The sequence below is a fragment of the Balaenoptera borealis genome (genome assembly GCF_965194805.1).
Source record: "Balaenoptera borealis genome assembly, chromosome: 17".
Lineage (NCBI taxonomy): Eukaryota > Metazoa > Chordata > Mammalia > Artiodactyla > Balaenopteridae > Balaenoptera > Balaenoptera borealis.
Window position 1 is genome coordinate 35,970,414 of NC_138876.1, and position 23,716 is coordinate 35,994,129.

Here is a 23,716-nt window from a genome sequence, read left to right on the forward strand (position 1 = left end):
GACTGGACACATGGTTGCATCTAGCTGCAAATGGAAGGAAAATGAAACAGGTGGGTATAAAACATCATCTCTGCCACAGATGATACAGAGAGGTTATTGCTGAACTAAAGCCACACAACCACTTGGTAGCTATCTATAGAACCCAGATTTCTTAGATCTGCGTATAATAGGCTCATGTTTCTGAGGAGACATTCCAGTAATTTAAAAGGCTTTTCTGTTGTATTTCTAGCACAGTTGCTGACTCTTTCTCATTGGGCATCAAACATTTTACTTTTTTGTGCCTGTTACATTTTAAATAGGAATATTGTTATTGACTTACCTTATGAGGAATGATAAACTTAAAAAAAAGTTTTTCAGTGGTAATTGCCATTTTAAGTGAAGATGACATTATTGCTTTATAATATCTTTATATTTATACTCAATTGTCCTTTGAATATACAACAGGTAGCCTTTACTTGTTAGATTTTGTTTTTTAAACATGTGATGGGTTATTCTAGGCTATCTACATACCTTATATTTATTCTTGCATTCTGAATCTGAGACATTTGTTTAGGGATGAACGTTGTTTTTTAATGTTCCCCCAAACTTTTTTGGAAGGAACTGCAACTTCAAATCTTAAAGGAATAGATGTATGTTCTAACTGAGCTAATAATTATGAATATTGTACTAATAATGTAAATTAGTGAGAACAGACACAATTTACAGAAACTGATGGTAACTTACTGGCAAATTAAATTCTGCCATCTCAGCAGTAGCAGTTAACAGTTTGTTATACTTTAGACTCCTTGGAGAATCTCTTGAAAGCTATGGATTCTATCTCTAGAATATACCTATATTCACAATTTAGTATACAGTTTTAGAAATTTCATGGATTTCTCTGAAGCCTATCCATGCATTAGCTGCTATTTTTAAGCATTTTTATCCTTCTCCAAAAATTTATTATCGTGCCTATTATGTTTTTACTTTAACAGACTGTATAAAGAGATGTTTAATGAGTCAGAGTGTTTATAAGATTTATAAGGAGAGTCTGTCTCCTTAATATTTGGACAGCAAGAATTATGCCCAGAGCCTGCACTGCTGCTGTAGCTGAATTTCCAGCTATATTGGGGAATAGATTTATTAGAAGAAAATATGACATTTTCACATTTGACATTGACAAGATGAATGACATTAACTTAAAATAACTTTAAACATATAAATAACCTTTTTGAGCAATATCAAACTTCATTATAATGAACTTTAGTGATTTATCACTGTTCAGATAAAGCTGTATATGAAAATCCAAGTAATTTAAATGCCTCAAATTTCTGTTAATGAACTTCTTGTTCAGATGTACAAAGGTCTGTTTATTTGGGGCCAAAATTAGCTTGTGTGCAGATACATCATTTCTAGTACATCACTTCTAGTTGTGGTCTGATCAAAGGAAGGCTCATGATAATTAATTCTGTTTTTTGGTAATCAACTACTACCAAATTATACCTAGGCATATTTAAATTTGATATGTTGTTTGCAACTCTGTATATAGTAAATGCTATGGAAGATAAATATTTCCTTTTTTCAGTGCCTTTGGAACTTTATTTAACACTAGAGGAAGAGTAAGGCCAAAAAAGTGAATTAAGTTTCAAGGATATCCCCCACTGTTTACTTACCATATTTGTTTCTGAAGTTATGCACAGTGAGCTAAATTAATTTTCTCTATGCTAGATCATTTGGTCAGATAACTAGTGATTCGTCTTTGTACAGCTTAAATTGTCTGCTATTTATTATGCTAGAAAACCATTGTCACTGTGAAAAATGGAGTGCTGTCAGAAGCACGTATGTATAGTCTTTTAGAAAAAAAGCTTTAAATGGGATATTGATAAATATTTGTTCAGATTATGGGACTATCATATATGCTCAAATATAAAATCAAGTCTTTTTTCTTTCAAAATTATGCTTATGAAAAAAGGGAATCACTTTATTATAATTTATATCCTTGCCAAGTCACTAATATTATTGTTTGGGGAAGACATAGTCTGAAATGTCTTTATTCAGTGCTTGGTTAGGATGCACTAGAATGAAAGTTCCACAGAACAAGGGCCTTGTCTCTCTTGTTCACTCTTTATGTCTACCACCTAGAAGAGTATTTGGCACATGATAGGCACTGAACATATTTGTTGAAAGAGTAAATGAATTAATGATTATAAAGAATAATGAATTAATGCATGCTTAAGCTAAAATTTCCTATGACAGCATCATATACAGATTCAAGAATACTGTATCTCAGATCCTTTGGTAAAGGTCTCCTTTGGAAAACTGCCAGATGTTTTTCCCCCAAAGTGTATACAGCTTTCCTCTTGAGGAAAAGTTCATGCAGCACAGGGCAGCTGAAAATCAAGCAGAAAACTAAAGTCTTACTGGCCTAAGGTGTCAAGGGATGGAATTTGGGACTGCCAGAATGGCTGGAAATTAAGTGGATAAATCCCAGAAAGGAGGGAGTTGTAGTAGGATAGTCCTAAAATCTATGGAAAAACTCCCCTGAAATACCTAGGTGACCCCTGAACTCTGCAGAAAGATTCCAAAGAGCTCAATGGAAAATAATAGCAGTTAGGCTGAAAAAGCTGACTAGAGATTTCACCTGCTACTCTCTGCAGGGGAGACAATTTGGTGTTTGATTCCCACCAAATTAAGGGGTTTTAAACATTTGTGCCCAGAGACCCATTCTAAAACATAAAACCAGCCTCCACAATTTTGACTTTATTAGCCAGTGATTTAACTGCCAGGTATAATAAAAATCCTCACTCTTAAAAGCAGATAAGAAGCTGTAAAAGTCTCTACTGCTTAACATCCACAAAATCCAGTTTATAATAGACAACTACTAGACATGTGAAGAATCAGGATAATGTGATTTAGTGTCAAGACCATCCACCCCAAAATTGTAGCTGACCCTAAAATTAGCAGAATTAGCAGACTTTAAAGCAACTGTAATATATTCAGTGACCTAAAGGGAGATGCATGATCATGATGACTGAATAGATGGGCAATTTCAACAGAGAAATAGAAACTATAAAGAAGAAGAGACAGTCTAGAACTGAAAAGTACAATATCTGAAATAAAGATTTTACTGAATGGATTTAACAGCAGATTGGAGAAGGAAGAGGAAAAAGTTGATGAACTTGAAGCTAGATCAACAAAATTTGCCAATCCAAAGAATGGATAAAAAAGATTACAAAAAATGAACAGAGCCTTGATGGCCAATGGGACAGTATTAAACTAACATGTGAATAGCAGAAAGAGAGGTAAGAGACAGACACAGACAGTAGGGTAAAAAATATGTTCATTGAACCCCAAGTAGGATAAATAAAAGGAAAACCACATCTAGGCATATCGTAATCAAACTGCTGCATGTCAAAGATGGAAAGAAAATGTTAATGTAGCCAAAGGGGAAAAAACCCCACATTACTACAGAGGAATTAAAATATCAGTGAAGGATGACTTAATCAGAAATGATTGGAGACCAGAAGACAGTGGAATGACCTATTTAAAGTTCTGAAAGGATAAAGCTATCAACCTGGAATTCTATATTCGGAACAAAATATCCATGAAAATGAAGGTGAAATAAGGACATTTTTCAAATAAACAAAACTTGAGAGAATTCATTGCTAGGAAACCTGCAACACTAAGAAATGCTTAAGGAAGTTGTTCAGGCTGGAGGGAAATGACATCAGACATCAGATGAAACTTGGATCCACAAGAAGGAATGAACAGTACCAGAAATGGTAAATATGTCTATAAATAGATTTTATCCTCAGAAAATACTTTGTAAGCATATAAAGCAATGAAAGAAGAACTTGGTAGATGTGACTAAATAAACATCTTAAACCTCTTCAAAAATCACAAAATTCAAGGGCAAATATTAAGAGGAAGTAAATATGAAAGGTTTAAAGTCAAAGAGGACCATTAATGTTCCAGCGTTAAAATGGGCAAAAAATATGAACAGATAAATCATTGAAAAAATAAAGAGGGCTGTAAGCCTGAACAAACATTCAATTTGTTTAGTAATCAAAGAAATGGAAATGAAAGTACTTACTTTTTTTTGCCACTTAGAAAAAGCTATTGAAATGATATAGGGTGTTGATGAGAATTCAGGGAAGTAAGCACCTTTCCAGTTGGTGGGAGCATAAATTGGAACAAAACAGTTCGGTAGTTTATTTCAAGAACATATTTTGGAAGTCCATACCACCTAGGTAGCAAGAAATTCATACACCAAGAAGTAGCCTACCAAATTAGGTCAGAGGTAGGTAGAAAGGAGATCATTATTCAATAATTGGTGTTGAGATAACTAGCTAGCCATTTAGAAGAACTCAAATTTTGATCTCTACTTAGTCCTAACATGAAAATAAATTGAAATGGATGAAACATGTAAGCAATAAACAAAGCATAGAAGTACCAGAAAGAAACATGAGCAAATTTTAAAAATATAATCTTGGAGTGAGCAAGATGTTCCAAGACAGATATAGAATCCAAAGGTCATAAAGAGAAAGATATGTGAATTTGAACACACACACACACACAAAATTTTAAATTCCTACATTGGAAAATTGCCATACAGTTTTTTTTTTTAAATTTATTTGACACATAATAACAAAGTTCCTTTACATAAAAGGCCTTATATCAACAGCAGGATGTGAACATGTGGTTAGTTCACAGAAAATGAAATGTGACTTGGAAACATTTGAGAACCACATATAATACCAAATATATAGTCATTAAAATTTTTTCTTTATTCCTCATCTTCTCTCAACCTCTCAACATAAGTATATATGGCTGAAAAAGTTTAATGGCCTGTTATGCTTTTGTAATATAAAATAGTATTTTAGTAGCATCTAAAATAGAAAGTCTCATTTCTTTATGTTCTTTATTCTCACTTGAGTATGAGATAGCTCAGGCTTCACTAGTGACCAGAATTAATTATCAATAGAAACTGTGCTGGGAATCTCTGTACCTATTCCCTCCTCACTTCAAACAAACAAAAACAACTTTTTATTTAGTCCTCTTTCCGTTCTCTTCAACAGTGCTATTAAGTGTTTTTGCATTCTACTTTTATTACATTCATGTTTTAGAGGTGCTGAACATCTGGGTGTCAGACATCAGTAAAAGAAATTGAAATCAGAAACCGTAGGTACTCTTTGCTCTTATACTTAGCATTTATCAACACAAAATTATTGGATTTTCTCCGTCTTTCTACCTTTGCGAGAAGTAACAGAAGAAACCTAATTTTAGCTGAATAACAGAGGCAAAAACAGATATTCAAGAGTATAATGGGATTTTCTCTTGGTAAATTAATTTCTTTATTGTCTATAAACTTTATTTTGCCTAGCCTTCTATATCCAAAATACCCTTTCATGAGTCTTAAATCACACAGGCATGTGGGTGGTTAGTAGATGCTACTAAAACGTTTGTAGTTAGGAGATGTTTATTGGTTGAATATTTTAAATCTGTAATTCTTGAAGTTGTATAATGTCAAGATATTCAACATGTCTTATTTATCCTGTAGCACAAGGGTCCCCAACACCCCCAACCCACGGACCACTGCCATGGCAGCACAGCAGGAGGTGAGTGGCAGGTGAGCAAGTGAACCTTCATCTGTATTTACAGCCGCTCCCCATCGCTTGCACTACCGCCTGAGCTCCACCTCCTGTCAGGTCAGTGGTGACATTAGATTCTCATAGGAGCGCACACCCTACTTTGAGCTGCGCATTTGAGGGATCTAGGTTGTGCGCTCCTTATGAGAATCTAGTGCCTGATGATCTGAGGTGGAGCTGAGAATGTGATGCCAGCGCTGGGGAGCAGCTGCAAATACAGGTTATCGTTAGCAGAGAGGTTTGACTGCACAGAGACCATAATAAATCAATTGCTTGCAGACTCATATCAAAACCCTATCAGTGAGTGGCAAGTGAAAACAAGCTCAGGGCTCCCACTGATTCTGCATTATGGTGAGTTGTATAATTATTTCATTATATATTACAATGTAATAATAATAGAAATAAAGTGCACAATAAATGTAATGCACTTGAATCATCCCGAAACCGTTTCCCCACCCCCGTCCATGGAAAAATTGTCTTCCACGAAACCAATCCCTGGTGCCAAAAAGCTTGGGGACCGCTGCTGTAGCACTTGTGGGGTAAAGATTCTTTTTACAGTTTAAAAAGCTGAATGTGGTAAGGTTGTATCACTTAAAGAGAATCTTACAGCAATAACAAGCCAAAAGCAAAGATATGAACAGAATCCTCAGTTCCTCACTTCCACTTATGTGTGTTCTGCATCATAATTTATTTATCCAGTGTTTATTAGGCACCTACAATAAGTTACAAGTTGTATTAGGTACTAGAGATACAAAGCTTGTCTTACATTTCACTTCAGCTAACATTTAGCATAGTGCCAGGTTTTAGCACGTGCCAATTTCACTTTCTTCTCATAACATCTATTTGAAGTAAGTGGGATCATCCATATTTTGTAGTGGAGATCGCAGACTCAGGAACGGACATAATCTGAGATTTTATAACTAACAGTGGCTGGCCAGGTCTTGACTCCCAAATTCTCCTCTTTATCCATCCAGACTGGGTGTTTTTTATTTGCCCCTCCAGATCCACTCCTCATCCTTCCTTGACTTTCTCTGTGCCCCAGAGGAGGTTGACCTAGTCTAAGGACTGCCTCACTTGGGCTCCTTTGTTGGTTTCTCGTTGGATTTAGCCAGTGTGAGGCATTGGTGGATATTGGAGATCCAGAGAAGAGAGAAGCTGGGTATTTATTCTTCCAGTTGCCATTGGACAGCTCCCTCCCTGCTCCTTCTTTCAGAAGGCTGGCAGTGGTTTCCTGAGTACTTTGCCATCCCTATTGGTTCCTTTAACCCTACCCACACCTTTGTAAATGAGCCCTTCAGTTATCTCTTTGAAACTGCTTTGTTTTTTTGCTAGGACCCTGACTGATACATACAGCTTTTCAAACATGGGCTACTATTTGTATGGATTTGAGCTTTCTAACTCTTTTTATCTATCCTGTGTTTATAAGTTGAGCATTTAAAATCTGCAACACATTTTCACGTCAAACAATATTGTAATTGTTTATTAGGTGCTTCACCTGGAATGGTCAACTTCCATAATTTTTACGAAGAATAAAAAATAGCGTGCTGCCAAATTAGATGTATTTTTTGATGCGTCGGTACGAAGTTATCACCACTTCTACTACATCTTTGGTCCATAAAGCTTTGACACGTGGTAGAAATACCTTTGTTGTGGGCTATTCCTATTTCTTAATTCCTCACATATTCCTCAAGAGGTACAAAAAAGTTAGAATCAAAGAGATCTTGACTTTAAAGAGGTATAAACACTGTGGGCTAGAGAAGGTTAGGTAAGCAGGTTCAGGTCTTTGTCCTTCATACCAATCTCAGGTGGTAGTCTTCAATTTAAGTACATAAAAAGGTCAGGAGGTGGGGCTCCTTTGCCAGCGATAAAAACTAATTTTTCAACTGGTTTCTTCAGGGGGATGAAAGTGTGTAGCAGCAGTTGGCAGAGGGTCTTCGTTACTTGTTGGAGTTGTGCTAGACTGGGAAAGAGGGGAAAAGAGAGCCATTTCTCATATTTTAATTAGCAAGTGATTGGAATTTCTTGTGACATTGGTGTTAAGAGAATTGCCTCCTATATGATTTTAGATACTTGGTTGAAAATACATAATATGGGGTCTACTTGTATTTTACTCTCCTTTTCTGCTTCACTAAGCTCTTCTAGCATCTGCAATTACAGATCTATACTTTTATTTAGAGGGGAAAGGTATACCCACTAAGCCAACAGCCATAACATCATGGAGGCCAACCTCAGTTATCTTTTTCCCCCACTGCTTTTCTTCATGTTATCGATGTGTTGTACTTCGACAAATCCTTGTGATAGTAAATCAGTTTAAAGAATATCCAAAGTTGGGGATTATTAGGAGTTGTATATATTTCAAATTATTAAGTACATTTACTGCCTCTCATCATCTCTTCCTGCTCTGAAATGATGTAAACTACTCTAGGTTTTTAATACATAATTTATTTTGCATTTGATCCAGTAGACCTCATATTTGTCTTTGTAAACTTGGTGTGAGCTAATTGGACGTTTTAAAAAGTAGAGCATGGGGTTTCCCTGGTGGCGCAGTGGTTGAGAATCCGCCTGCCAATGCAGGGGACACGGGTTCGAGCCCTGGTCTGGGAAGATCCCACATGCCGGGGAGCAACTGGGCCCGGGAGCCACAATTACTGAGCCTGCGCGTCTGGAGCCTGTGCTTCGCAACAAGAGAGGCTGCGATAGTGAGAGGCCTGCGCACCGCGATGAAGAGTGGCCCCCGCTTGCCACAACTAGAGAAAGCCCTAGCACAGAAACGAGGACCCAACACAGCCATAAATAAATAAATAAATAAATAAAATTTTAAAAAAACACAACACTGAGCTTTCCTACAATCTACACTTCCCTGTATGTGACACTCCACAACATTTAAAAAAAAAAAAAAAAGTAGAGCATGTATATGCCTAGGAGGCATGACAGTGAAATAACAAGATTTTTTCTTGTGCTTATGAAATAGTAGCATCACTTCAGTGACATTGTGTCATTTTAAGAAATACTCATTTGGTATTTATTCACAGTGTCTATGTTCATGACACCATCTTGGCTGTGTGTGGTATTAAAGAAATCACAAATATTCAAGTTCTACATTGAAAACCTTATTAAAACATTGATGGTAATCAGGGCAGAAAAACAAGTGAACACAGTAAAAATTTCTTATCTGAGTTATAAAATGTGAGTACAGTTTAGTTAGGAGGAGAGAAAAGGGAGTGGCATTTCAGACGGGGGAATGGCTTGAATAAGGCATGGAATTGAGGGATAGTTAAGACCAGCCCTAGATGATATGTAAAATATAATTGTCTTTTGTTTTCTGAGGCAATTTTTGATATACTGATAGTGACTGGAGTTGTTTCATGAAGGCAACTGCAGACAGATGATGGTACTGAGGGCGAGATATCAGAAGACCTGAATTTGACCCTAAACCCTGTTATTTCCTAACTGTGCAATATTTACCCTCTCTGCACTTCAGTTTTCTCATCTATCAAATAAGGATAATAATACCCATTCCATAGGACAATGAAGTTTAAATCAAAAGTGCTTTAAAAGCACTTTAAAACTCTACTGTGTAGTGGTATTATTATATACAACGTATTTTCCCTTCTTTTTCCAACCAGCAACCCAGCTTTTTGTTTTAGAACTCAAATAATATTTTTGTCTTAATGGTGTGTGCATTTCTGAGGCAGAACATAACAATAGTACTGACAGATTGATACAGTTGATAGTTTACTTTAAAAAGTTGAGTTCAAAAAGAATACTATATTAAATGATGCAAATAATAGATTTTTATTTTTCGTTGGAGAATAAAATCAGCTTTTTCTAAAAATAAGTTTCTAAATCACTGAAAGTTTTTTTTTTTATAATTTCACACATTTTTGTCATCTGTTCAAATTGGCAGAATTTCTGTAGTGCTTTTTTTGTTTTTTTGGTGGTTAAGGGTATAGTCTCAGAAATCCAAGTTAGTTTACTAATTTCTAAATGTTTATGCAAATAAACAGTTTGATTAAAAACTCTTTGTTATGGGTGAACCATATAATCTTAATTTCATATACCACTAAAATAATTAGGTTTAGTTCTTTACTTAATACTCTGAGTCTCTGATTTCCCATCTGCAAAGTTAGAGTAAACTTTATATTGCTAAAACTTGTATATTGTAAATCACTGAGAGGAGGGGAAGGAGGGACGAATATGTCCACACTTTGGGGTGTTGGGGTGAAATATTGACTATATCTTTTGAATCTGCTGTTATGCAGGGCCTCTTATTAATCTTGTAGGTGGCTTGCAAGATGGCTTCCTTTTTAAGATGAATTCTGTAATAGCCTATAGTTTGTCATAATGTCTGAAAGACTCCCTCTAAATCTGGTGGAAATGGACTCAGCTGTTTTCAAGAGTTGTAGTAACAGAGACAAATTTAATGTATATAAGTTTATAACTATTGGTTTTGTGATATATATTTCTTCTCCAGACATATCGCATTGAGTATAGAGACCCATGTCTATCCTGTTTGTGGTGGTAACCTCAGGGTTTAGCACGTGCTAGGCTTAGACTTTAACTCTGAAATTAAGCCAAAGTCCCCTTGATTGAGGCATTCCCAATACTGTTGGGTCACATGCTTTTAGACACCTTTCGTGGATTTTTTCTACAGGATAGTCATTAATTTATGCGGGTTTTTTTTACTGTCTCTCTTATCTCTATACATAGGTTTTTAAGTACTACCTCACTATAGCCCCATAGGCTGAAAATGACCTTAAACTGAGGTTGTTTTTTTCTTTTTAATGGCACTTTTATTTTTAGTACCTAAACTAATGAAAAACAAGGAGCCTTGTTTTGGAGGCCAAGCCTATAGAATTCTGTTTTTAAGTGAAAGTGTTTAGCAGACTCTCTTTAGAATTAGTGGTTCTTGACCAGCGTGTGCAACTAAATTACTGAGGAACGTTTTCAAAATATACAAGTTCTGGACCACATCCTACCCAGCTACCCAGCTCTAGAGTGGAATATGTTTTTTGTTGTCGTTTGTGGGGTTCAATTAGCTGGTTTTTTAAAAAACTGTATGCAATAGATGCTCATGATACAATTGTAAACTATGCAGAAAGCAGAAAGTGAATACTAAAGATTATTCTCCCCAAGGTAGCCATTGTTAATGGTTTAACATTTTTCCAGAAATGGTGTAGGTACATGTAAACCTCTCTGGGTGCGTTTTTTTCCACAAATGGGTTCATACTATACATACTATTTTGCAGTTATTATTGTTCACTCAGTATTATGTAGCGAGATCTTTTCTGTATCATTACACGTAAATTGTGGTTGGTTCCTTTATTTTTACCAGTTCCCTGTGGGACACAAGTTATTTCCAGGTTTTGTGTGGGGGCTTGTTTGCCTTGTTTTGTTTTGTTTGCTTCTGTCAGCTAGGCTGCAGTGAGTTTCCTTGCACAATATTTCTTTGCACACTTGTGTCATATTTTCTGAAGGATAAATTTTACATGTAGGATTGCTGGTCAAAGAACAGTTCCATTTTGAAGTTTGATAGATAGTGCCGAATGGTTCCCCAGAGTTGTGCCGATTTGCAGTCCTCCCAACAATATGTGAGGTGCTTCTTTCAATACATGTTCACCAACCCTTTCAACCTTTGTCAGTCTAATGTGTACAAAGATGGTGTATCTGATGTTTGAATTTTCATTTCTTTAGTGTTGTTGAACACTGTTTCCTATCTTCCTAATTTTTGTAATTCTTTTTCTCCAAACTTCCTCCTTATATACTTGCTTATTTTACTACTAGGTTGTACATCTCTTTCTTACTAATGTGTAAAAGCTGTTTGTATACTAAGGAAATTTGTTCATTGTTATACATGTTTTACTAATTTATCACGTCATCCTACTTTATAGTATTTTTTACCATATAAAAATATTAAATTTTTTAGTATTCAAATTTCTTTTCCTTTGATGCCTATTTGTTTATTTGCAGTATGTTTTAGAAAGGCTTCCTAAGTGGGATGACCGTATGTTCTAGTTTGCCCCTGTTATCCTAGTTTAAATATTAATAGCACCTCCATTCACTCTTACTAGGTTCTTTTTTGGATAATTAATTATATGGGTATCCAATTTCTAAAAGTGTGTTTTGAAAAATTCTCCAGCTGATATTCATTAAATACCACTGGTTTAATGTTTTAAATGATAAATTCTTAGGACAGAATCCCCAAGATAGATTCCCTCTACAGTTCTGGTCATTGATACATTTATTGAACCCTGTTGTACAAAAAGCATTTTGAGATGCAAGAGAATATAATAACTATAAAGAAGAAAATGTGCAGAAAATTTTAGTTCATTTACCATCACACTCTATATTTCCCTCAGAATTAAGGGAATATGCTGCAGATGATGGGGAAATATAAACTGATAGACATGAGTAAAGTTTGCCTGAGTGAAATATGTGTGGATATCACCTCAGGGAGCTTGTTTTTTTTTTTTGACCTTTAATCGTGTTATAACAGTCACCAAGAAAAATGCATTAATCATGAGTCTGTGGGTCAGTGATTTATCACAAAGTGAACATACCTTTGTACCCACTATACATGTGCCTCTCTTCCTTTGTGCCTCTCCTCAAAAGGTAGCTACAGTACTGACTTACAACAACATAGATTAGCTCTGCCTGTTTTTGAACTTTATTTAAATGGAATTATACAGTACATGTCCTTTTATGAGAGATTCATTCTTGTTTTATGAGTAACAGTATTTTGTTCATTTTCATTGCTTTCTGGTATACCAGAATATACCAGAATGTGGAATGAATATACCACAACTTGTTTATCCATTCTACCGTTGATGGAAATATGGGTTGTGACCAGTGTTTGGGCTTATTATAACTAGTGTTGCTGTGAATGTTGTTATGTAGATATTTTGGTGCATGTATGCATTCATTTCTCGTGCATTCATATCTAGGAGTATAAATTGGGTAATAGAGTATCCATGTGTCCAAATTTGGTAACTACTGTTAAACAGTTTTCCAAAGTAGTTTTCCAAACTCCTACCAGCAGTCCACATCTTTGCTAACATTTGGAAATGTCAGTTGGAATTTTAGCCATTTTGCTGGGTGTGTAGTGGTCTCTCAGTGTGGCTTTAATGTGTACAACAAATGATGTTGAGCACTTTTTCATATTCTTTTGTGAAGTGCCTGTTATGTCCCTCACCCATTTTTCTATTATATTGTCTGCTTTGTCTTGTTGACGTCTAAGTATTCTTTCCATATTCTGGATACTGGTCCTTTATTAGTTTTATGTGGCAAATGTCTTCTTCCACTCCCTTAATACTGTCTCTTCATTTTATCGTAGTCCAATTTAACAATCTTTCATTTTATGGTAAGTACTTTAGTATGTTTTGTTTAAGAAATCTTTTCGTTGAAATATTCTCTTCTATCAACGCCTAGAAGCGTTATGATTTTACTTTTCACATTTAGATCTATGAACCATCAATTGATTTTTATGCAGGGGGTTAGCTATAGGTTAAGTTCCTTTTCTCTTCTCAGATGGTAACCAGTAAAACAGTACTATGTTGTTTTTGTTTTGTTTTTGACGAGGCCATTGCTAATGCTCAGCAGTGTCACTTTTGGCAACAAGTCAAGTATCCGTGTGTGTATGTGGGACTTTTTTCCTGGACTGTGTTCTGTTCCACTGGTCTTTGTATCCATCTTTGTGATGTACCACACTGTCTTCCTAATTACTGTAACTTTATAATGAGTCATTATATCTGGCAGTGTAAGAGCATCCCCCGGCCCCCCCACCACACACACACTTTGTTCTTCACAATTGTGTAAGCTCTACTTAGCCATTTGTATTTGCATGTCCATTTTATTGTCAATTTTTTTTAAACTCCTAAAGGCAGTGGGAATCATTGAGGTTTGAGTGTGATAAAAATCAAAAGTTTTGTACAAGATTTTAAGAATAAGGTCAGCTCAAATCTAGACTCTTAAGCTTAAGTAATATCTTTGTTATATCAGCATTGGTTTTATATTCTCTTGTAGACTACTCAATAAACTGGCCTTATTTAAAAAAATCAAAACCAAAAACTAATGGTTAAAGAACATACTTGTTTGAAGTTTCATAGAGAGTTTGTAAGTTTATTAAGAAACATGCAATTAAATAATCTTGGTGTTTTTGTTTTCTTTTGTTTTTCAGAACATCTGTGATAAGTCTACCATAAATTGAACTCTTTCAAGAATTCTCTGAAGGAACCAAATAGGATTTTCTTACATCATGACTTAATCTGAATGCAAGAACAAGAAACAGGTTTTATCTCTAAATATAATGAAGGGCTGTGTGTAACCACAGACCCTGACTCAATTCTAATGAGCATTTTAGACATGAGTTTACATCGGCAAATGGGTTCAGATCGAGATCTTCAGTCTTCTGCTTCATCTGTGAGCTTGCCTTCGGTCAAAAAGGCACCCAAAAAAAGAAGAATTTCAATAGGCTCTCTGTTTCGGAGGAAAAAGGATAACAAACGTAAATCAAGGGAGCTAAATGGCGGGGTGGATGGAATTGCGAGTATTGAAAGTATACATTCTGAAATGTGTACTGATAAGAACTCCATTTTCTCTACAAATACCTCCTCTGACAATGGATTAACTTCTATCAGCAAACAAGTTGGAGACTTTATAGAGTGCCCCTTGTGCCTTTTACGGCATTCTAAAGACAGATTTCCTGAGATAATGACTTGTCATCATAGATCTTGTGTGGATTGCTTACGACAATACCTAAGGATAGAAATTTCTGAAAGTAGGGTTAATATCAGTTGCCCAGAATGTACTGAACGGTTTAATCCCCACGATATTCGCTTGATATTAAGTGATGATGTCTTGATGGAAAAATATGAAGAATTTATGCTTAGACGGTGGCTCGTTGCAGATCCTGATTGTAGGTGGTGTCCAGCTCCAGACTGTGGGTAAGAAGATTTTGTTTGATTTTTCTTGAGTTAATTTTTTTCTCTGTGGATAAAATAAGAATTTGCTGACTGTTACTCAAAAGAAAAATCTTAACATGCCAGGTAATTCATTCAGTAGACAAAAATATGTTGAGTATGTACCATGTGTCAGGGACAATGTTAGATATTAAAGGCAGGAATCTTGTCTTACTCATTTTTATATTGTCTTTGCATCATATATTCACTTAAGACTGTTTTCAGAAGAAAAGGATGAGATGGTAGTGTGCAGGATCTAGTCCTATTGATTTTCCCCATCCATTTGGAGAATTTTTATTTTGTTATAATAGATGAAATGATCAGACATTTTGTTTGTTTGCTTTTGGTGGGGGAGTCACGCGTATAAACTTAAATGACCCTTTTGAAAGGCACCTTAATGCGTGCCACAGTATGATGTGTTCATGTGTTGATGTGTTCTTGAGACACAAGATCTAGAGGTTATGTAATACTTCATTTGCCTCAAGTTTTTGAATTACAAATACCATTTTCCCAATATTTAAAGTAAAATAATTTTGCTTGTATATTTGGTTATTATGTTAACAGCAGCTCCTGTTAATAGAGTATTTACCATGTATGGTTGTCAGAACTAGAAAAAAATAGTCATATGCTTTTCACGAATAAGGAAAGCCATAAACCCTGGATGAGTTTAGCATACCATAGATAAGAGTTTGGGAAAACCCAGAACTTCCAAGATTATCTGGGTATAATCAGAGACAAGGCTGAAATGTGTGTTTAATTTATCAAAAGACAATTTCAGGACTCTGTCTGATCAAATCCATTATTAAAAACTTATTGAGCAGCAAATTTTCAGATTGTATTTAGTCTATGAATTCCATAATTTTAAATGAGAAAGGTAATAGTATGTTTCTAGCCTGTGCAGATTCCACCAGTTTTCCCAGGTATCACTAGCACTTGACTGTCCACCAGAGATTTCTGTGAAACATAAAGCATTAAAAATATTAGATTATCTAATTATTTAACATTTTATGAATTCATTAGTTGTGTGAAGGACTCGGAGGTACTGTTCAGTATCACATTTGTATTATGATCTCCTATACTGCTGGATGCTTGTACTGTAACATAAATTAAAAAATAATATATTAAAGATACTATCTAAACTGGGCTAAGGTTGGCTGTGCTTCCAGGTGTATGGTAGAAGCAAACTCTGGACCTGTGAAGGGTTAAATTCTCAAGAAAAAGATGGGAAGAAAATAGGGATAATGAACAGTGCCTTTAAATAATTTGAACTAGAGAAGAAGAGCTTAGGTACGATTGTATCACTCTTGATCCCGTGGACCCCTGCAGAATATTTTCACTAGGGCAGGTGTGCACATTCATTAGAGTAGATTTCAAGTTGATTACAAATTTTAGGTTTAAAAAAAAAAAAAGCCTTTTGCAAGTCATTATAGCAAGTATCCCTATAGCAAGAGTTCAAACAGAAGTATTTTGCATTTCATCTGGACAAAGTGTGATTTTCTAACTGTCTTTCATGGAACCCCTGGATAAGAGGTGTTTCACAAGTTCCTTTAAGCATTTAATAGCTTTAAAAGAAAATGTGTGAAAATGATGGAACAAATTAAAAGGAGGCTTTCGTGTCAGAACCTGTGACCAGGAGAGACTGAGAGAGTAAATCCAGGAGCACAAGCTTTCTGGTCACTAAATAGGTATGTTCTCTTGTGCTGGGTTGATGGATCATGTCATCATAGTGGACAATATCAACACTATCAAGCTAATAGAACACAATAGATAGGGCTGACATAGATTCTCACTTGTATAAGAACTTGATTTGGGGACTTCCCTGGTGGCGCAGTGGTTAAGAATCGCCTGCCAACGCAGGCCACACGGGTTCAATCCCTGGCCCAGGGAGATCCCACAGGCCGCGGAGCAACTAAGCCCGTGCGCCACAACTACTGAGCCTGCGCTCTAGAGCCCGCGTGCCACAGCTGCTGAAGCCTGTGCGCCTAGAGCCCGTGCTCTGCAACAAAGAGAAGCCACCCCAATGAGAAGCCCACGCACTGCAACGAAGAGTAGCCTCCGCTCGCCACAACTAGAGAAAAGCCCTCATGCAGCAAAGAAGACCCAGTGCAGCCAAAAATAAATAAATTTATTAAAAAAACAGAAAAAGAACTTGATTTGGGGGGAAGAATGCCAAACCAACTGGGAAAGGATTGATTATTCACCATAAAAGAATTGTGAAAATTAGCTATTTGAGGGGAAAAAATTAGATTGTCACCACATATAATAAAACAAAATCAAAACAGATTACAGAGGTAAGTTATATAAATAAAAGGAAAAAATTAAACTAAAAGAAAATATAGATTGATTAGCTCACTTACTGCTATATTATTTAGTAAAATTGAACACACATTTACCCTGTAACTTAGAAGATCCACTCCTAGTTAAATGCCTCAGAGAAACTCTTTACTTGTGTACCAGGAGACATCTAGTTAAGAGACATGTTTAAGAATGTTCATAATAGCAAAGAAACGAACAAAAAAGTTCATTAACAGTAAAATGGATAAATGCATTTAGTTTCATGGTTACCTCTTGTGAGGAAGAAGAAGGGATGTGAACTTCAAAGGGGCAATCAAGGAACTTCTAAAGCCACAGATAAACAAGGTAACCATAGGTTCTGGTTTGCCCAAGATAGTTCCAATTCATGCTTATTGTACTGGTGTAAATTTTAATAGCATTACCTTTCTTTTTCAGGTGTTCCAGTCAGGTTGTGAATTATATGATCACCCTACTGATACTGTTCTTAACTTGTGTGGTAGATTCAGGGGGTATTCATTTTATTATTCTTTATAAATCCTTTGGTATATATGACATTTCTCAGTAAATTTAAATTTTTTTCATAATCTCATACTCTTAGGTATTTTGCACATTTTCTTCTTATTGAGACATCATTGTTAAAAAATAATATGGCTTAGGTATTCTAAGTATTTTGGAGAGGAAGACATGAATGTTAACTCAAGTATAAAATAATCTTAAAATAATAGAAACACCTACTTTAATAGATTCCTTTATTATGAAAACCACTTGATTGTTATATAAGTTTAACAGAGAATTAGTCTTGATTAATTTGGCTATAAATTAATTTTTGGTTTTGGTGGTTGTTAGTAGTCTTACGCACAAAGGACAAAGAAAACATGTCACAGAGATTAATTACTTTATGTATTTTCATTTGTATTCAATTTATGCTGGCTCACTAGATTAGTTAGAGCATATTTTATATACTTGATTACGTTATAGGTTTTATGGTTGTGTTATGTGGAAAAGATCACCCTGTGACAAAATTTATACATATGCTTTGAAAACATAGAATACTGCATAAGACCTCATTACAAATTACAATTGTACTTAGCATGAGCGTGGACAGACCTGATTTTGAGTCTCTATCCTATCATGTTTTAAGGATTGAGAAGCTTTTTAATGTTATTGCTAGCATAATTCCTAGCACACAGTAAGCTTTTTATAGTTCTTATTTATCATTCCTCATCTCCATTTCTGAAGTTTTGTTTTTATTTTTTTAAATCAGACAGTTCTTCAAATATTTACTGCACCCATGTGCCAGGTACTGGGGATTTTTAATAACTAACAAAAGATGAAAATCTCTGCCCTCTTGGAACTTATTAAAATCTTTGGATTCACAGAGAGAAATTTCTTATCTAAACTCCATTTATTACTGAAATATGGCACAGGGGATACTGGTAAATATCTGTTTGACAGTTATTCATAGCAATGCATAGCCAGTAGTACATACTAGGACCACAGGCATGCGTGTAGTATTTTAATCCCTTTCATTGTACAACACACTTGAAAGACTTTTTTCCAGAAATGCTAAATGTGAAATTATGTTTTCCTCTTGCTTTTGATACTTACCAAAATGACCATTTTCTGTATCTGACACCAATTTTACTTAAACATGTAGTTTAACACACTGAGAAATATTGCCCTTAGCTCAGAGTAGAAAGAAAACCTGACCTGGTTTCTATTTGAGACTTCTGAGGGTTTCTGACCTAATAGTCTTTCCACTCTTCTGAGGGCCAGGGCAGATTAAGCTTGTTTAAAGGACAGTATGTATTTCTGAAAACCCCTCTTGCGAAGGGGTCTAGGAGGCCAAACCTGTGAGCTGTGATTTAACCAGTGTGGAGTTATGTGGACTGCTTCTAGAACATGCCAGTCTATACAGGTTCAGAGAAAAATCTGGCCATGGCTGAGGAAAAGAATTACAGTGAGGGACATGTAGGAGGGGAAGCATAAGACCTGTCTTGGATAAAAATATCTATTACCTCTGCCTAGGAGGCTTAGTTTGTACATTGTCTAGGCAGATAGCAAAAAACTGGCATTTTGGTTTCTGTCATCACTTGTTTCAGTTGGCTAAGACTACCCTTCTACTAGCACACATTATCCATGTCATCTCATGTGAGTGCTTCTGACTTTACTGGGGAGCTTTGAATATGCAGGAACATTCATTATACTAGAATATAGTTAATGATTTAATGTCTGTGAGCCCCTCAAGAGTAAAAATAAAAATAAAAAGTATTTTTTCTTTATAACCACAGGTTAACCGCATGCTCAATAAAGAGTTGCTGAATGAACAAATCTGAATATATGCCATTAATGTAAATCATATGTCTTAGGAACAGTTAACAAACCATTTTTAAGCAATGTGCTCAACTATAATCAGGTTTGTTAAGCTTTGAGCTTAACATTTAAATGGCTCTAAATAATAACTTACTCTGGTGGAAGATACTGTTCATAATGGATACTGTTCATAATGGAGTGGCACCATAGGCTTAGGAACTAAGGAACATGTATTTTTAGAATTTTATTCTATCTATATGACTCTCATTCCCATCCTCCAAAGAAGGGTTTTAGCCATAACTTGCCTGTCTTTTGACATGCTGGAAATGCTTTTGTAGGTTAACCTTTTAGAACAGAGAACAGGTCCAACTTTGATTTTCTCCCAAGGAAACAAGTACATGTGTCTGAGAAAACAAGAACCGAGTTGATACATAAGACACAGGAGACATATCAGCTTTCTCTTACTAATTAGCTAAAGAAGTTAGGTTTAGATATGCATCCCAAATGGCCTAACACCCCACCCTGAAATTAGACAGACTTCTGCAAATAATCTGGGCGGTTCTCTACAACCGTAGACCTCCCCTCCCCTACAGCATGTACTGGAAAGCAGAACAGAAAGCATCCTCTCTAGGAAAGCAGATCCTGAAAGGGGGAACCAGGAGATGAGCCTCACTTTGTCTAGACCGTCTCTCAAATATATTAATTAAGTCACTCCTTTTCCACGGAATAATAGTAACTTCTTGCTAATGGAATCATGAGCCTATTGATTTGAATATAAAACTTGACTTTTCCCCTTAACTGGATCAAGTAATTTTGGTATTTCTGATTATATTTTCTTTGTTCTTTAAAGGTTGTGTTAAAGCTTTGTGCTTTGGGGGGAAAGTTATCTTGGACCCCTGGATAATCTTTCTTTTCTTTTTTCTCATTTTTTAATTAAAAATGTTATTGAGACTATTATATCTTTCTTAGGATTCCATTTCATGTTTGGTATAGTTTGTTTTTCTTACTTGTTCCTTCATGAGGAATTTGCTCTAGGCAGAGTATACGACCCTAGTTGGTATTCCTACTTCCTCAATGCTAATTTGTGGAACACTAGTACTGTGAAACACTCCCAGGAAATAGATGTCATGGTCAAATAAATTTGGAAAATAATGTTTACTATATATGTACATTATTGGTATGTTAAAAATTATTTTAGCAAATCCTATAGTAAAAACCCAAACAGAAAAGTAATTTTGATTAGCATGTCCCTAACTTGACCACTGAGTTCTTTCTTAGTATGTTTCACCTATTAACAATCCAACAAATAGAAAATATTTCTGGAAAAACTGCCCTGTTTCAGTCCCTTTCTGTCTTTCCCACTTTCTTCCTATCCCTCCACTGCTGCTAAGTAGGAAGGTTTAAACATTTCAAGTAACTAGAGATCTTCAGCTGAAAAATAGAAACAGAAAGTAAGACCTGAGTTAAATAAGGGATCATAGAAGGAAATGGAACTATCTTCTGAACCAAGATTTGTGTACAGTTTAAGCCACAGATGTTTAGTTAGTTAACTAGTATTATTCAGTTATTTCTGTGACCACCTGCTGAGCCTGTTATTTTCTCAAATAATACCTAATGCATTAGAGCATTGAAATTTTTCTTTAAAGCAAATATTTTGTATTTAATTTAGTTTTACCATTTGCTTCCATTATAATTTGAGAGCTGTTCTCCAGTGGAAAATAAGTTTGGTTCCCACACAATGAAAATCATCTTCAAGAGTCCTGACATTCTGTTTTCAAAATATGTGAATGCTAGGTACATTTAATTGCTCGATATATAATAGAATGTGCTTAACACAGTTACTAGGATTGAATGTGTGTGAAAACGGAACACTTACATAGTAAACTCTCAATAATTGTTAGAATAAGAAAAAAGTTCTAGACAAAATACCCTAACTTTTATAGTTATCAAAATTCACAGTCATGAAAATATTTGGTTAGTATTGTTAAAGATAATCCTGTTTTTCTTTGGAATTTGCTTAGATTGAATGGGACTTAAATGTTTAGCTCTGGGGTAGGTCATCTTAGCTTTTCTATTTAAAAAAATACTGCAGAGTAGCATAAAACAAGTTTGATGTACTTTATCTCTAACATTTGAGTACATATGATGTGCTGTAAACTAATTCTCTCTTTTCCTTTCCCCCACCTCTCTCTCCTCTCTCTTTCTCTCTCCTTTTTCTCTCCCTCCCTCCCTACACACACACACAAACACACACACACACACACACACACACACACAGTAATTACACTGCATATTTTTAAAATTCTAAATAGATATCTATAAGCAGTCATTTTCAACAAGCTTAAGTCTCTAGACTCAAAGCTTTAAGTAATTTTCGTCTTAAAGCAGTTTATAAAGCTCTTTGGAAATTTGATTATTGAGAAGAAAATATGAGTCCTCAGTTATTTCGCCATAACCCTTCATGTTTTTATGGATATTTTGCCAGATTTTGGAACTTGTGAAATTTTGAAATGGCAAAATTGACATTCTGCTTTTAATTCTTCTTGTCAAGATGTGAAGAATTCCCTAAAAGGGCTTTTTCTTGAAAGGCTATCTCTAGATAGCCTAAATCACTAACTAGAAATTAAGTCAGTTCTTAAAAGTTTTGCTTAGTGATATGCTAGTACACTGAACAGCCTCTACAAAGGTTAGAATTGCGATATAGCCCAATTTCTGCTAATCTACCTCATATATTTTTATAAATATTTGTTTTCTCAGAAAGGATATTTTCTTCCTAGATTTATCTAATTAAAGCAATCTCGATGTTCATATTTACTGTAAATCTGTTTCCCTATTTAATTATTTGAAAGTTCTTAAGCTTGTGTCTAAATTTGGCTTTCACAATCATCACTAAGAATTACTGCATTTTATTCTTGCAGCACGGTGTACATTTATACTTCAGTTGTCCAGTAAGATTTCACCATATAAAGCAGTAAGATTTTTACTTTGTTATGTCTAGAAAGGCTATCGGTGTTTATTTTAAAATGAATATTCAGATATTAATATTCAGTTTAAATGACATACATTATTTACATAGATGTAGAAATGATAATGGTCATTAATCAAGCATAAATGCAGAGGTACTAGAAATGTCATTGAAGCAGTCATTTGCTTATTTGGCCTTCTAAAGGTCAAGGCCAAAGCTGAAGCTGTTTTGGGCTGAATACTGAGGCTAAGCCAAACTTTAGTGAATCCCTATTTTATGTTTGGGAAAACTTAGTTGTAGGGAGATTGCGTAACTTACATAAAATTATACAGGTAATAAGTGGTAGAAGTGGAGTTTGGTAGTCTAAACTTTTCTTCTGCTTTTATAAATTGTGACTGGCTTAAAAAAATAGCTGGTCTTAACATAGTCCCCTACACACACACGGGTTTCCCCATTCTGTCTCTTGCCTTCCCTCCTTTTTTCAAGAAGAAGTAGGATAGAGAAGAGGTTTAGAAGAGAATGCCATTTCCTTTTCACTGAAATTACTACTATTATAAAGACTGCTTTAGATTATAACTCGGGAGAAAATAAAGAGTCTTTCAAAAATTGTTTTCTTTTTATTGAGACTGCAATTAATTAGCCGTCAGGGAAATGGAACTTTACTAGATTACCCTGTGTTGATTTAAATTGCCTTTAATTCAGTCGTGTTTGAACATATTTATGATAGACAATGGTAATTGGAAAATGGCCTATCAAAAATAAATTGGAATTTCATATGTAAAGTTTAAGTTTAAAGGGTGAGAAACTAAGGAAGCAAGAGGTACAAAATTGGAGAAACTTCCTTACTCCTAACATTTTGCATAATTTAATAGATTATCTTGAAATTCAATAAAAATCTCTGTTACAACTATTATTTAAATTTTATTCCAGTAAGAAGAGGAGCCCTGAAAAACTCCCCTAAATTTCTAGGCAAAATGTTTGATATTTACAAAAGCCTCTTATGCATAGATGACTTGTTTCTCTTTCAAACACTAGACTTTTTTAATTGAAAGTTTTATTGAGATGATTGTAGATTTATGTGTAGTTGTAAGAAATAATACAGAGATATTCTGTATATCCTTCAAACAGTTTTCCTCAGTGGTACCATTTTGCAATGCTATAAAGCAATATCACAACTAGGATATCGATATTGATACAATCTGCCTATCTTATTCAGACTTCCCCAGTTTTACTTGTACTTATTTTTGTGTGTGTATTTAGTTATATACCATTTTATCACCTGTAGGTTTGTGTATCCATATCCACCACCATAGTCAAGGTACTGAACAATTCCATCACAACAAATATCCCTCATATTGCTCTTTTTAAATACATCCACCTCGCTCCTGCCTGCTCCTTGACCCCACCCCATTCCTAACTGCTGGCCACCACTGATCTGTTTTCCATTTCTAAAATTTGTCATTTCGAAAATGTTATATAAATAGAATCATAAAGTATGTAACTTTTTGAGACTGACTTTTTTCACTCAGCATAATACCCCAGAGATTCATCCAAGTTCTTAA

At 35.1% G+C, this 23,716-nt stretch overlaps 1 protein-coding gene across 1 annotated transcript in view; it reads left to right on the forward strand.

Annotated features, from left to right (window-relative positions):
* Positions 1–23,716, forward strand: part of RNF19A (ring finger protein 19A, RBR E3 ubiquitin protein ligase) — a 70,570-nt gene that overhangs the window by 11,974 nt on the left and 34,880 nt on the right. Inside the window, exon 2 of the mRNA XM_082364301.1 lies at positions 13,801–14,566. Within this exon, the coding sequence (XP_082220427.1) occupies positions 13,893–14,566 (674 nt within the window). The 5' untranslated portion in view covers positions 13,801–13,892. The remainder of the gene's footprint in view (positions 1–13,800; positions 14,567–23,716) is intronic.